The sequence below is a fragment of the Rhipicephalus microplus genome, chromosome X, assembly GCF_043290135.1.
Source record: "Rhipicephalus microplus isolate Deutch F79 chromosome X, USDA_Rmic, whole genome shotgun sequence".
Lineage (NCBI taxonomy): Eukaryota > Metazoa > Arthropoda > Arachnida > Ixodida > Ixodidae > Rhipicephalus > Rhipicephalus microplus.
Window position 1 is genome coordinate 330,280,867 of NC_134710.1, and position 15,634 is coordinate 330,296,500.

The window sequence follows — 15,634 nt, forward strand, 5'->3', positions numbered from 1 at the left end:
ATCTGGGGAAGGCGGCTGTGGCGGCTTCTCATCATGTGCAGAGGTGCCCTGGGACAGCGTGTCTTCGTAGGGATCCATCATGTTGGTGATCCTTTAAGGTTGCGTGAAACACAGTCCATGCCGACACGGTTAGTATGAGCATAGGCCGGCACGACAGCAGTGGTTCACCAACAAGCACGTACCGTGAAAGCCAGAATATCGGTAGGATTTAAAAAAAAAAGTGAAATGAAAAGTCGGCCCTCGTCTTATATACTGGTCATTGGCAGAAAAAAATGTGGGAGTCTTGCAACGATGGGCAACCGAAGTCGAAAGCCTCCATTGCCATCGTGAACACCAGCAGCGGCGTTGTTGGGCAAGGCTAGGCAAGGCCTACAATACATTGTACTGTAGGCCTTACCTAGCCTTGCCCTTTAGATTAATGCTCAAACCCGTACAAAGGATAAGGAACGGGAGAAACGAAGCTTTGTCGTTATTCCCTATATCCACGGCGTCACCCACAACCTCAAAAAAGTGGCCAGCAGGTGCGACGTACACCTGCTTTTTTCTGCCCCAGAAAAGCTGGCTAGGTTGTGCAAGGCCGTGAATCCTGGTTCCAGGGGAGAGCGAGGCTGCAAAATCAAGCATCGCAAGAAGAACGTTCCATGCGTCAAAGGGGTGGTGTACTCTCTACCCCTGTTCTGCGGCAAGGGGTACATCGGCCAAACAGGCAGGTGCTTGAATGAGTGGCTGAAAGAGCACGCTCACAACGTCTCTTCTACAGTATCGGGCCACCTCGGCATTCATTGCAGAGACTGCGGTTGTGTCCCCGACTTTCAGCATTGTACTGTCATTAGGCGTCATCGGGATCAGTTGATATGCAAAATTTCTGAGGCTGCAAGAAAGAATGGGCAGTGCGTGTGTCAGCAGGCCTTCGATTGCTCTATCACAACAAGAATTAGATTTTCTTCAGAACGTTGGCACACGTTTTGTTCATGGCGCGTTATCACGATGATTACTCGGGTGTTAGGTGAATGCTGTTTTCTTTGATTTGTATTTTCCTTTTTTTGTCTGATACTGCTCAAGTATATATTGTGCGATTCCAGCAAATAAATCTTGTTGTAAGTCAGTGCCGCTGTTTGTCTCCTTTTCTTGTCCCTCATTATTGGCGCTGTTTTTTATGTGAAACATTGTACTAGCAACGGAATTTCGCCTCTGTTATCTGCTGTCAGTCTGCTGTTTTCTTTTTTTTATTTCCTTCAGAAATGAGTGAAAGTCGACAGCACTTTACGATAAGCTTTAAGAATAAAAATGTGTATGCCGAAGCGCACGGCAACTTGGTGACACAACGGGAATTTGGTACATCGGAGAATAGGGTCCGATACTGGAGGAGCAAAAAGCAGCGCGGCACATCCTGCAGCAACAAAAACAAAAGCATCGTTTCGTGGAAGGACTGCAGTGCACCCCGAACTCTAAATTCTACTCGCTGAATTCGTCCGGGAGCTGCGTGCAAGGTCGTTACTTGTAACAACGGAGTGCGTCCACGTGAAAGCTTTTGAGATAGCATGCGGCTCTGGGCTCACGAGGGTGCAATTCAAGGAATCGCCATCGTGGGGTGCACTGATTTATGAAGCGGAAGAGCCTTGTGCTGAGCCGGCGTACTTCTGTTTTTTCGCAAATGCTGCATCAGTAACGCATTAGATGGAACGGGGGATGATACCCTCTGGGATGTTACTAGTGACAAACATACGTCGTCGAACTCAAGTTCGGAGGAGTTCGAGTGACAGCATTTTGTGGCCTTCTGGTGTTTTAACTACATAATATTAGTGTCCAAATAGAAGAAATGTCACCACAGTGCAGCTGGTTGTCGCATATTTACCAAGGTAAGGGTGCGCCGCGATACTTGGCGATTTTAAAAAATTCTTCAGAGAGTCAAAGTACGGGGGGTCCACCTAGTTTTTGGTCCAGCCTACATTCGGGTGTTTATGGTAGTTTACAGAGGGACGGAGTCAAGGCAACTGCAAGCAGACGGTGTTTCGAGCAGCGTGTCGGCGATGACATATGCCGCGCGAGATGGGGGAGGGATGCTCGGTGAGAGGGCAAAGTGGCTTTAGGAGAGGATACCAATGGAAGGTAGTGAAGGAAAGAGTAAAACGAGTGATCACCACATTTCAATAATCAAACTCGTCTAACTCCGCTATTATGGCACCATTTCAAAAAATTTTCACGGCTCAGTGTTCGTGGTACACTCGTGCGAAACTCCCAACACAACTGAATTTCGATGTCTGGGTGGTTTAGGGGCCCTTTAAGCCTCTTTTGCCACATTACATTCGTGTTTTGCAGAAAAGCATATTTTGATTTAGAAGGTGTTAATGGCACTAGCTGTCATGGGACGCACCCCATTTTGTTCCTTAGTTACTCGTGTGAACACTGGAATGATTGCTGATGTCTAAAAAAATAACTAGCTGGCAGTTACTCAATGCTGTGTAAGACGTTCCTGCGGCCCCGAGAAAGAATAAATAAAAATGTGCGCCAGTCTTATTTTTTCACCCCCCCCCCCCCCCCTCCGCTTCTGCTTAGCAAATCTGCCGAATTTCGAGGTCTGCAAGCTTGAAAGGTTCTCATTAGCATTTGCAGTGCATGTAAAATTTGACAAGCAGTGCAAATGCTAAACTGCTGATGTGCTCTTGATTTTTTGCACTGCGAGGTGCTTCAGCACACTTGACTTTCTTGAAATAAGAGTGCTCACGGGCTCTGTGCACGAGTCGACTGATGTCGAATGGTTTGTACATATCTTTTTGTTTTTGTGTAAGTAAGCCTTCTTTGTTATTCTGATTAATATTTGGGGTTTTGGGCTTTAAAAGCAACATTTTGATTCTTCAAATCTTTTTTCGGCTGTTGTACCCCTGCTTGAGCTGTTCTCTGAAAGTTTCCTTTGTCTTTCAGTGTTCACGTCAAGAGGGAGTGCCCGTAGATGCCAACAGAGCTGCAGAAGATGCACAGGTGAATATTCATTGCACTTGTAAATTATTTCTGTTTATGCCTTTGGAAACGTTTCCGTGATTGGAGCTAGATACTATGGGCAATAAAGATGTAATAAAAGAGCCACTTTCACAGCCTTCTTTATTGTTGTGTAGCGCTGCAATGTGATTTCTGTTTTTAACTATCGGACGTGATAGCTTAACCGGTAAGGTGTTCCCTGAGTTGCCTTGTAATCATTCTGGTTTTATTTTGTAAAGCTCCAGAATTCAGTTGAGTGTTTATCTGTGTACACAACAGCAGATATCTTGCATATTGGTGTGAAGTAGGAGGGGAAAAACGTCGGAATGCAAAATTCAAAATTACAAAAAATTGACGGGATAATTTTGACCATTTTCAGGTTCTTGATGATGGGAGTCAAATAGATTTGCAGATAAAAATCTTGTAATTAATACCTCACGACTTTATAACAGGAACTGTGCGGCATGATCCAGCCAAGCTCTGTACAGCGTCATGTATGAAAAAGCTACACACTGTTATGGCTAGTGATCGTTTTTTTGCAAGTTGGCAGGTGGCACCACTAGCTAGCCACCACCATCATCCTTTGGTTAGTGTCATCATTGAACAAAATCTCAGTGACAGCCCCTTCAAATTTTCAATTCGAACACATTATGAAGTATCCCTTTTAGAAAATGCTGTAATTCTGAAAATTTTCTTAGTGGTACCATTGTCATTCAAATTGTACTAGCATTATTAGTGAAACCACTGTCCAAGAAATATGCCCTTACCTTCAACATATTTCGCACGGGACAGAAACTGTACCAGGCTGGTGTGGCCAAGTGGGGCACAGATGAGTCGACTTTCAATGCCATCCTGGCCTCCCAGAGCTACGACCAACTACGCCAGGTGTTCCGCGAGTATGTGCGTTTTGCCAACCATGATATCATGGAGGCCATCAAGAAGGAGATGTCTGGCAACTTCAGGCAAGCCCTGCTTACGATAGGTGAGTCTTCCTTGTTATTGCATGTGCGCTTTGAATGACCTTCAAGATGGTGCAACGTGCCCCATAGCGGAAGTACAACTAACTCCAAGTCATTTGCAAAGCGCATGGACATGAGCACTCAAGGACGCTCTAAAGATAACTCCATGCACTTCATTGGTTGGGGATAATGCAATGGTACCCACAGACTTAAATTGTCCCCACAAACTTAAAATGGTACCCACGGACTTAAAAAAAAAAAACGGAAATGCCTCTACATATCCTACTTTTAGAATCTAGAATCGCAATTTTTTGCAGTTATGTAGGTTGGTTTTTTTCAGCTCTGCTCGTATATATGGTCGATCAGTCAATGGCCAATTTATTTTTTTTTGAATTTCGTGAATGTGCCTGATGATTAAGTTGTCTTTGGAGCACCACCACATGCCCTGTAAAATGAATGTTTAGGACTTGTTGCCATTGTTGCAGGCCCAGAAGGGTAGTGTTCAAAGCCACTACATCGGCCACGCTGATCGGGTGGCAGCCATAGCTTCCTCCTGTTCATTTCCATGTTTTTCATTGAATGGATGACAATGATCGCACCAAGTGCACCTTCCTAATCCTTATCAAGGATTCTATGTTCCAAGTTAAGGGCACAAGGATCTAAAAGGCATCACATAATGACATTTCCTAAAAGTCAGCCATGCCCCAAGGCAGCGGTATTATGCAATGAAGTATACAAAGGCTTTGTTCCAGTTGTCACAGTAGAGGGCTGAAAGAAAGCTAAGTGGACAGCAGCCGTCTCAAGGGGGGGACAGAGCACTTAGTCTGAGGATCGGCCAAAAAGTCAAGTTTTCGCTAACAGTCTGCATATTCCTGCCGTCATTGCGCACTTATTGGCAACTTTTCATAGCTTAATACCATCAACTTCTATCATTATCCTACATTGAAAAAACTGAAACCCTTGCAGCCTGCCCTTTAAATCGAGGGTGAATGGTGGGTAGATTTTTCAGGCCTTTTGTGTGATGGAATTGCATTATTTTTTGTTCTACCTGGGTTATAATTATAATTTCTTGTTTGTTTCTATGATAAACACATGTAATGTGTCGTTAGGTATATTTTGTCATGGTATTTTCTTGAGAAAATGGTGTAAGTTAGAGCTTTTGTTTCAATTATCAATGAGGGTATATTTAAAATCTGGTTCAACAGCCCACAACTTTGCCAGGAAATGGCCTGAAGCAATATTTTTATTTTGATTACCTACTATGAGCATTTCAATAGATTCTGTCAGTTTTACATTGCTGTGTAGAATATGGTTAGTTAATTAGGCCATAAATGAATAAATAGTGATTTATGATATATTGGGAACTACCCATCTTAGAAAAAAGTGGTTCAATATTTGAAATAAGCCTACATATATTCCTAAAATTGCCAAGTTCTATCAAAATTGATAAGGATTGTAAAAAAAAGTTGAAATGCTATGTTCTAGATAAGCCAGATCAGATTTTCGAATCTAAGCAGCCCCCATCAATAGGAGTGTCGTTATTGTGTAAGTAGTAAGTTGATGCTATTTTGTGTTTAAGTAATGTTTGGTAAAATTTGGAATTTTGGTGATGAATAATGGCAGAATTTTGGTGATGAATAATGGCACTATTCCGAGAGAAGCAAACTGTCATCTGCTGATGCTTGGCTGTGCCCACCCAATAGGTAATAATTACGCAATTTACTGCTCCGCTACACTTACAAGTTGTCCACGCACTAAGCCGAAGTTGAGTACGGGTTATAAATGTAATCAGTGTGCCAAGAATATGTTTGGTTGTTCTAGGCACCTAAAAAGGTCCTTAAGGTAAAATATTTTTGGAAAGCAGTTTCATTCCAAAGCATTTCAGTAACCAGAAAAGGTGGTTCAGGGACCCTTTAAAATTTCTTCTTTTGACATGATGCAAGATCTGTGATTAGTTGCGGTGAAAAGCTCCATTGTTCAATTCTGTGTGGTATGGTCGTCTTATCATAATGGCACTGACTTTGATCTGTAGGACAAGGTTTCTTTAGTTCTTAGCTTGCCAGGAGAGCTACAGCTGAAGTTCAATGTATCAAGCTTTAATGTGATGAAACCCTCATTGTAATGAAATATTTCAAATAGTCTTGCATAGCTTCAGTCTTAGTGAAACACCATGCATTTTTAATGTCCTTGTAGCAAAGTGCATCTACTCACAAATTCAGGCTAAAATAATTCTTTACTTACATAAGAAAGACCGAGGTAATAAAAAGTACTGCTAAAGTGAGGAAGGAAATATTTATAGGTTGACCCGATTGGTTTCTGGGGAAATGCATGTTTACTTGTGCCAGAACACACAGGAAACGCTAGGCACAAATAGTTGAATCATGTGAACCCGATTTCCAACAGATCTTTAGAGGCTTATGCTATGCGGCAAAGAGCGGACAGTGCAGCAGTTTGTCATACCGTATAGCTGGCTGTGGCCTTGATTAGGAGCGCAACAACTGCACCAATTGTGCCCATTTGATATAATTTCCTATCGTTGTGCTGAGCTGTGCTGAACCACCAAAAATTATTAAAATTGCACCACGTGCCACAATGCCTGACCAGCCTCGAAATTTTCAGTTGCACTAATTGCAGCGAGAATTACTGTATTTACTCGATTCTACCGCGCCCTCGATTGTAACCTTCACTCGGTTTCGACGACAAAAAAAAAAAAGTAAGACATCGATTGCAACGCGCACCCATTTTTCTCGTTGGCCCGCATGATCGCACCACTCGAAAAAACGACTCCTTTCGGGAGCGTCTTCCATTTAAATATGAGGTACGGGGGAAGCTTGTGCCCATCTGACGTGTAACAGAGCATTGCCGTCACTGTAGTTTTACCGTGGACCGATGTCAGCACGCGAACTTGCTTCACCCCCTTCTTCTCGACGGTTGCGGTGCTAGGCATGTCCAAGTAAAGAGGCGTCTGATCGGCATTCCCGATTTGCCCAAGCAGATAGCCGTTGTTGTGCCGCTAGTTTAGGACGAACCTCTGAAGACTGTGAAGCTTTTCATTGTACTCCTCTCGAAACTTTTCGCATATGCCCGTTCGCCTTCGGAGGGAAAAGCTTTTTATCTTCATAAAGTTTGTTAGCCAGCACCTGTTCGCTTTAAACTGGCTCCGCATTAGCGCTTTTTCTATTCTAAGGCCAACTGCATAGCCCGCAATTGGAGCAGTTCTGTCGTCACGGGCCGCTGTGCCGCTCGCTGCTCAAGCACATACTCGCCGAGCAGCTCTTCAATTTGTGGAAACCGACTCTGCTGTGGTCCACTGAAGCCTTTGCGTGAAGATTTGCTGTCGACAATCTTTTGCTGTTGTTTCCGCCATTCCCGCACGCATGTTTCGGGAACTCCGAACGACCCCGATGCGGCCCATTTCTGTCAGTTTCTACACACGCGATGACTTTTCTTTTAAAAGCGGCATCGTGGTGCACTCGAGTTTTTGGAGTCGGTCCTTCCTTGCTGTCGACGCTAATGCACTACAAGATGACGAACTCCTCAGCACACGTACGAAGTTTCGCACATGGGAAACATATAGGCAGAAATGGCTGACGCGCCATGCCGACGCACGTAGGGGGCGGCCATTTTGGATATGCCGATGGCAAAAGAATGACCGTGTTGAGTTTTTTTTTTTTTTTTTCGTACTCGATTGTAACGCGCATGCAATTTATGAACTCGCTTGACTGGAAAAAAGGTGCGCGTTAGATTCAAGTAATTACGGTAGAGGCCACATAGGCCACCTGTCAATCAATCCAGCCTGCCATCAACCAATCCAAGCGCGCAGACTCTAACCCGAAATTACTGTGTAAGATATATTCCAATTAGGTCAGGGCACTCGCGAGACACGATCGACCAGATCAAACAATAATGCCATGTGCCCATCGGTCAGCTGACCACATTGGATACCTATAGGTGGGATGACGCAACTTCAAGACAAAAATGCGTTGCTATAGCTGCCAACAATTCGTGGGAAATGTGAACTTTCTAGTCGGCAAACACAGCTATGGCATGTTAGCGACTGGAGGTGGAAGGGCATTCTGCTTTTTTTTTTTTTCGCGTGGACAGAATCAATGTGCTGCAAACGCTGACATTGCCGACGACCACATTGGTCGTCATAGCAACAGCATGTAAAACATTTTTTTGTCGAAGTTGCGTTAGCTGCGTCATCCCGCTGATAAATACCCGGTGATAAAACTTGCCTTGCAAGTGAGCTGAGAAGTTGGGCCCGAAACCTATCCCTATCATGAAAGAAAAAAAAAAAGAGGGGTGGGGGAGGGCATAGCGATGTTCAAAATTTTCTTGGCCTTGTTCTAACCCATGCAGAACACCATCTTCACTGCAGTAGACTTGTGCCCTGTGTTAAAGCGTAATATAATTCGAACGGGGCTGTAAGCACTATAGTCACGGGGCACTGCACATACTCAATTATGCATGCAGGTATACAGTGCATAATTATTTGGGAATACTAGTATGATCGCTGATGACCGAAAAAAATACTGGTAACCATATGCAGCACTTCAGGACAATGCTGTTGCCCTTCTGCGGCAGTTTTTTTTTTGCCTCCCCTACCCCTCAGTTTTACGAATCCCTTGAATTTCAATGTCACCAGCTTGGCAGATACACATTTGAATTCACTGTCTGTCAAAGGATTTCACAGATGCAGCACATTGTAATGTTGACTCTATCACTGTTTGTTCAGTGGGGTTATGCAAGTAATATTTTTGTTTATTATAACAGTGGCCGTGCTGCAGGATTTAGGTGATGGTCAATGGTTTCTACATATTTTTTTAACTATAAGCCTTCTTATACTTCTCTAAATTTGGTCTCTTTCGATTTTTCCCCATAACCTGCTCCAACTTTGCATTTTAGTGCTCCAAAAGTAACATTTTGCTGCTCAAAAAATTGCTCCAAATTCTATTTTGGCTGTTGCACCTCTGCTTGAGCAACCAGCCGTCGTCTTATGAGAGAGGACATCATTGCACACAACAGGTGCTAAGGTTAGGCTCAACTCACCAGTGGTTCTGGGGAAATAGCCCATGTCTACTCACGAACTGATAAAAGGGGCGCTGAAGGTTGTTGGTAAGCTGTGGACTCGAGAGTTTTCCATAATGTTGTTTTCTAAGATATATCGTTAGGTGGTGCCACTATCTGTGCTTTGTCGCAGCAACATCTTCCGAATGTCATAAGTGTGCTTAGTGCTTTTCTTCCAGCATGTTTTTTTTTACCTAGATAAATGTTTTTTTGTTCTTTTTCAGTGAAATCTGTCTACAACACAGAGCTGTACTTTGCTGAAAAGCTCCATGATGCCATGAAGGTTTGTGTACTTTTCATTTGCACTTTCCGCTTCAGTTGGCATTATGGCTTCTTCATTATTTGCTGTGCTCATCAACTTGTGCAGGGAGCTGGAACTGATGACAAGACCTTGATTCGCATTGTTGTAAGCCGCTGTGAGACTGACTTGGCTATCGTCAAGCAGGAGTACCAGAGAGCTTATGGCAAGAGCCTTGAAGATGCTATCAAGGTAAGTTGCTGAAGCTTAATTCAAACTGAATCTTCACTAGAAGAGACATGGTAGCACTAGGCGCTTTTACCCTTGCATGCACTGCTTCTAGTACTGCCGTTGTCATAAGTACAAAAAGCCCTTAACCCTTTCTCTACAGCTTTTTTTAGTTGAAAACTATACAAAAATGCTCTTTTTTTTTGCCTATTCTATGCTACTTGTCTTGAAACAATTGAACAAATTATTGAAAGGTGCTCTATTTTCAAGATATAATCAAACATCTGGTAAAGGATTTAAGAGAGTGTGCATTTTAAGGGATATGATTTCGTGCCACATGAAACAGCCCAGGTTAGGACTCATTCTCTTTATGATTTTTGGCAATTCCAGCCATTGTTTTCTTTTTCTGATGACAATGAAATACCTGTCGCACCCTTTGCCCAGCTTTAACTGCATGCTAACTATCTTTAGCATAAGGAAGAAAGCTACCTGGTAGGGTTTGGGGTACGGTCAGGTACGTGTTCTCACTTGTCTGCATTCTTTCATTCTGCAGGGTGACACTTCTGGCGATTATCGAAAGGTCCTGATGGCGCTTGTCTCTGGGAACTAAGACACCAAGGGGCCGTGCCGCTCCCCTCGAGAGATTGCGCGTGTGACATCTCGACAACGCCATGTGGCAACTTCCTTTTATTTTCGACTGTCTACAGTCTTTCCACTCTGCCTGCATTCTTAATTGGTGTTGGAACTCTAGCCTACATTCTCTCTTAATGTTGTAAAACTGTGCTGCTGCTTATGCAAAATTTTTATTGCTGTAAAAAAATTGTTTTTTCTCTGTATTATGATTCACTCTTGTATAATACAGCAAAATCTAAACGTCCATGTTTTACAAGCTTTGAATGAAAGAAAATCGGGACATTAGTTACTTTCTAGGCGTAAATGATGCTTACTTAGTCTGGGATGTCGAAAGTTGACACAACCGCGCTTAAGGCTCTATGGGCTCCTGTAGTTTCAAGCTCCAAGTTCATTCTATTAAAGCATATCTAAATATATTTTGTAAAATGAGAGTGCAGAAAAAAAAGAAAGGTCCTGTGAGACTGTTCAAAGCCAAACTTGGTGTAAAATCGTTTCGTAGTAAGTAAAGTCAATGCTAGCGTACTGCCATATGGGACCATGGCCCAAGATCAAGAAGGCGTGCCTAGCTTTAGGTGCATGAATTAGAAACATCGTGTCTGGATTATGTTAACCCAGATGATGCAAAGCTTTTAAGTCTTGTTGTTGTTTTATCCCCAGTTTTTATGCATATACGTAATAGTTGTTTTGTTATAAAAATGGAATACCTTTTATGTTGTTGTTGAGCATTCATAGTTTGTCTTTTATAGTTTATCCATGTCACAAATGACATGTGCTGTGGCCAAGCTTCAGCATCCGGTGCACGATGCGAAACCCCGGTGAACAATTGTCTTTTGTCACAAGAAGTTTTGTGAAACGCTTGTGACTGCTCTAGTTTTCTGATGCATGAGCATTGTCTAAGCTTAACCCTATCTTTACACATTTTTTTTTCTGATGAGTATCTTTGTTTTTATTGGAGCTGTGCAAATATATGTGTGTATTGGAAACTGCAGTATGCACTCTTGAAAGTTCATTTACAAATTGTGAACTAAGCGGTTAAGGAACAAGCTGTAGTGGATGTTCGCCTACACTGCCATTTTTACAAAAAGCTTTCATAAAAATTTTCAAATGTCTTCAAGAAAGAAAACACCTGCGACGTAGTTTTGAAAGATGGCTGGTTCTTCTAACAGTTTTGAATGTGATGAGAAAAACATGATACTGAGACAAGGCACGAGTTTCTTGTAATGAGAAAATTGTTTTAGTACATTAAGTCTTAAATCAGAGATGTGAATAGTGTTTTGGTGTACTATACTTAATCCCCCTTTTTTTATTGTGCATGCTGTCAGTAACTGTAATATATTTATTTTTCTTGCATTCAAGTCTTTAACCTGCTTTATTGCTGTTCTCCTTTCTTCACACCTTTAGGGAACCTGTTTGGGTGTTTGTCTTTTTTGTGTTATTCCATATGCTACCAGCTGTCTGGTGCCTTGAAAAACACGTGGCAATCCTGCACAGCACATCTGCACAACAAGAACACAGCTCATGCAGCCTGAACAGCCCTACTTAACACTTACTTCATGCTTTAGCACATGGCTTTTACTCACAGTTGCACGTGTTCCCTACAGGCACCAGATTGACTGGCGGCTTGCAAGCAGGCTTTGGCGTGTGATCTTGGCATAGCAGGTGATATTCGAACTCGCGATAATGATGCGCGCAAGCGTTCGAATAGCAGTTCTATTGTAAGGTCACTCGTATTTGTACGTTGCACTAACCCAAGCAATGCGCCAACTTTTTGTAGGAAAGAGGACAAACATGCGTGGTCAACAGCGCTTCTGCATGTTGTCTTGGATGGTTGTTGAGCAACCGCTATTTTGTCAACTGTTCTTTTTTTTATAGGATCCCTAAACCACACCATTTCTACTTTATTGTAAATTTTAGTTTAGCCATAACAGTATCTTCCTTGTTTGGTCACTATTTTTATGATGAACTTAATACGAGCTTTTTACCTGTTACATACTACTATGAGACTCCACTTGTGTGGTGCTGCTTTTGCAAACTTAATCCATTTGCAAGCACTTGGCTTCTTGCATTGCTAACTCCTAGCCTTCCAGCATTGCATAGTGCCTTGCAAGCTTCGGCTATTTTCAAATATCATTGCTAGATGTGCAAATGTCTGTGCTACCTTTACAGCCAGAACAATTATTTGTAATACTGGCAAACATTAGTGGGCCACAGTAGAGGTGCAGGGCTTTTGACGCTATGCCAAGTTTTATTCACTTGTTCCGTTTTTGACGCTATACTCCAGACCGCTAAGTTTTGTTCAATTGTTCTGTTACAAAGCTATATTCTGGACTTGGGTATTCTGTGAAACTTATTCGACTGGTTCGGCATGTCAGTCTTGCAGTGCTTGGTTGATGTTTTCTTTTTCTTTCAGTTTGCCTGTTTGGGACAGGTACGGCAAGATCAAGATATAGGGAGGTTCAAAAGTGAATGATTGTGCTGCCCTTAAAAGTATCTATTTGTTTGGGGCATTGCTAATTCAATGCGCTGATAAGAGGTTGTTGGGTTTACAAAGTTACAAGTACACTAACCTCTTGAATAAACTGTTGCATGCTTACAACTCGTGAAAGCCTACTTGCTCGCTAAAAAATGTTTTTTACAAGAGTCTATTCTACGTTCAGTAGCTGAATAGTTTCCTGCAGAGCTGCAACAGCTTGACTGCAATGAAAAGGCTTATCGCTTTGCATTAATTGCTTTGCTGCGCGAGGCTTGGAAACTACATAACAGTGCAGATGCAGCGAACACAGTAAGAGAGGACTGTGCATAGCCTTTGGAGAAACCATTTCCAATCTGGCAGTAGTCTCTGACAACGAAACTAGCTTTGCTGCTATCGGGTGGCTTTGACTGCCCAGCACAAGAGTGGTGCTTTATATATACCCAAATAGGGTGTCTATGAAATCAATACTTGGTTCGTATCTGGAATGCTTGCAGCTTTCGAAGTATCAGGAAAATAGTGCACCAAAAAATGCTTGCCTAAAGAACATAAAGGTAGAAGCAGTTTTTCGAGTATAAGAAGAATTTCATGGTCCCCCCCGAAAAAAACACACTCCTACTGCTAGACGACGCTTGGTAAGCGAAAAAAAAAAAGTTTATACACAGTAACTATGAAAATGCTTGTGGAGACGCCACCTTTAGATTCCCGCACAAGATACTGTGACGTCATAGATTTTGACTGTGTCTACTTGGTCCTACGTTCTTGCTGTAAAAATGGTGCAGTACATTGTTATTTGTGAGTGCTATAGACTTGACGTATGAAGTTTCAGAAACTTTCGGCGAGCCTATGTCGCAAAAATAAGCTTTAAAATTTGTGGCGTCACGTGTGTAGATTTTGGCGCGAAATTTAAAGTGAAACTTCAACCTTAATTCTCTCTGCCAATAATGAATACAAGGGAAACTTGCGATATGAGAGTTCCCAGAGTACAGTTCATCAATCTAAACCAAGTCAATGTTTCACACTAGTGTCCCTTTCAGAGGTAAATTTGAGCTCCGCTGCTTATGGCGCTTCCCTTGGGAACTGATAAAATTGTATTTCTTTAGGGAAGCTCAGTTTGAGCGTGTAGATGCCATACTCTCAAGAAGGGGAAAAAATACGGACGACAGTATGAGTGCTATACAGCATGTTTCCTTCACGTAGCATCTTTTTCTTGGCTGCGCTAAAGCAAAGTCATTTTATCGTGCACCAACTCGCCGAGCCAGCAGCGCTTGGGGGCTGTTACTGGCAACAACAGCTGCCACTTCGAACCTTACTGGGCTATGCTTGACGACAGCTGCTGTCATAGCTGTTGCAGTAGTCAAACTAAGAAGTAAGCCTAGGCTCCCACTTCCTGAAAGGAGAAGCTGTGGACGGACCTGCATGCAAGTATGTAAATGAAAATGTACGGTAGCACAATAGTACAATCTTTTTTTGTTGGCTTGACCTCACTCGCTCGCTGGATTTCGTGCCGGCCAGTTGCGACCTCCGACGACAGCGGAGCTCTGGCCGACTGGCTCGCCCTACGCCATCTCCTGACGCCGACAAGAGCTCTCACCGAGTGGTGCCCCTTGCTCGGACTCCTGCGACCGTGTCCATATTTCATGTCTCCTCTTTACTATTGTCGCTCGCTGTCCGTGCGCCTCGCTCTCTCCTTGCTCTCTCTATATATACCATTTAATGCTATCCTTTTAATTCCTCCATACCCCCATCCCTTACGAGTTACTGTTGAGGTGTCTTCGTCCGGAGAAACAGTTACGGGGCTCACTTTTCTCTTTTCATTAAAAAAAAAATCACTACTCCTCCTCCCCCCTGACCTGGCGGTGACAGAGTCGAAGTAGCGATAACTGGTTAGAACTGGAGATGAGCAGAGAGTCTTACCAGGGGCGTAGCCAGAATTCTTTTTGGGGGAGAGTCAACCGACACATTATGTATGTTCGGGCGTGACTATGTGCGTGCATATATACGCAAGCAAAGTTGAAAAAAAAAAAAACCTGTGAGGTTTGAATCTCTCACCCCCCTCTCTTGGCTACACCACTGGACTCTATGTTCTGGTTAGAGAAACGCGAAAAAAGGAACAAATGCGGGCGGGGTGATCGCAGGCACGGGTAACTTCGCAAAAAGGAGGCGTATTACACCTACACGATCGATCATTTCTGGGCTGTTGCAGTCGCTTTTCGTCAGGGGAAAACTGGAAAAGGCCTGCGTAGCCTATCTATACGTAGGTGCATTAAAACCAAACAAGAAAAAAAAAACTTTCACCAGGCATACTTCGAAGAATACTGAAGTTGAAGTGCACGAACACACAATATAATAATTGAGCATCACCTGCTCGAGATCAGCCATTTACTGGCATACCATAATTATTAGGCACACAGGTGCAGTGAATCAAGCGTTGCAGGTGAAGCAACGGTGCCTTTCATAAGTTATGTGACCCCAAAGTGGATGAGGATGCCGATGTTAGCGCTCCATTTGAAATGGGGCAGCAGCGTGAATTCTCCCCTAGTCACCTTGAGGAGGAAGCGCAAAGTGCCCCATACGTCGACAGTAAGAAAGGGGGGGAGAGGGGGAGTCGCTGCGACGAACCTTCGCCCCCCTGAAAGGGTACTCTTCGCACGCCTAAACATTTTGGGAATGGGGATGCAACTTCGGCAGCGTATTACACTCTGTAGCACTTGAAGGCGAACGCCTACTGCATTAAGACACTCTGGAACCAGACTTCTTCCAAACATAGCGGCAGGACCATGTGTGGGGCCTCATCGGTTGCTCATCAAGCGGAGGAAACGACCCGCCCGTTTTTCGTAAGGGTAGAGTGACCTTGTAAGTGGAGAGGAGGTGGGGTTGCGTCGCTGGAAGGGTGCAGTGCTGGCGCGCGTGCGCTATCTCGACAGTCCTGACTACTCGGGAGCCGCGTTTCAAGCCGCTGCGGTCCGTGGAGCGGCCGTATTTCCTTTAACGGGCATTTTGTTGAGTTGCGCGAAATGGAATCCAAAAGTGTTCACTGCTAGCCTACTTTCGTAAAAC

The 15,634-nt window shown here is 43.5% G+C and overlaps 1 protein-coding gene across 2 annotated transcripts in view; it reads left to right on the plus strand.

Moving 5' to 3' along the window:
- The window catches only part of LOC119161245 (annexin-B12), a 45,763-nt gene extending 33,063 nt beyond the window's left edge, over nt 1–12,700 (plus strand). For both annotated transcript variants that reach the window (XM_037413617.2, XM_037413618.2), the window contains exons 8-12: nt 2,923–2,979; nt 3,769–3,958; nt 9,230–9,288; nt 9,373–9,495; nt 10,025–12,700. In XM_037413617.2, coding sequence (XP_037269514.2) covers nt 2,923–2,979; nt 3,769–3,958; nt 9,230–9,288; nt 9,373–9,495; nt 10,025–10,081 — 486 coding nt within the window. In that variant the 3' untranslated portion in view covers nt 10,082–12,700. The remainder of the gene's footprint in view (nt 1–2,922; nt 2,980–3,768; nt 3,959–9,229; nt 9,289–9,372; nt 9,496–10,024) is intronic.
- The last annotated feature ends 2,934 nt before the right edge of the window (nt 12,701–15,634 follow it).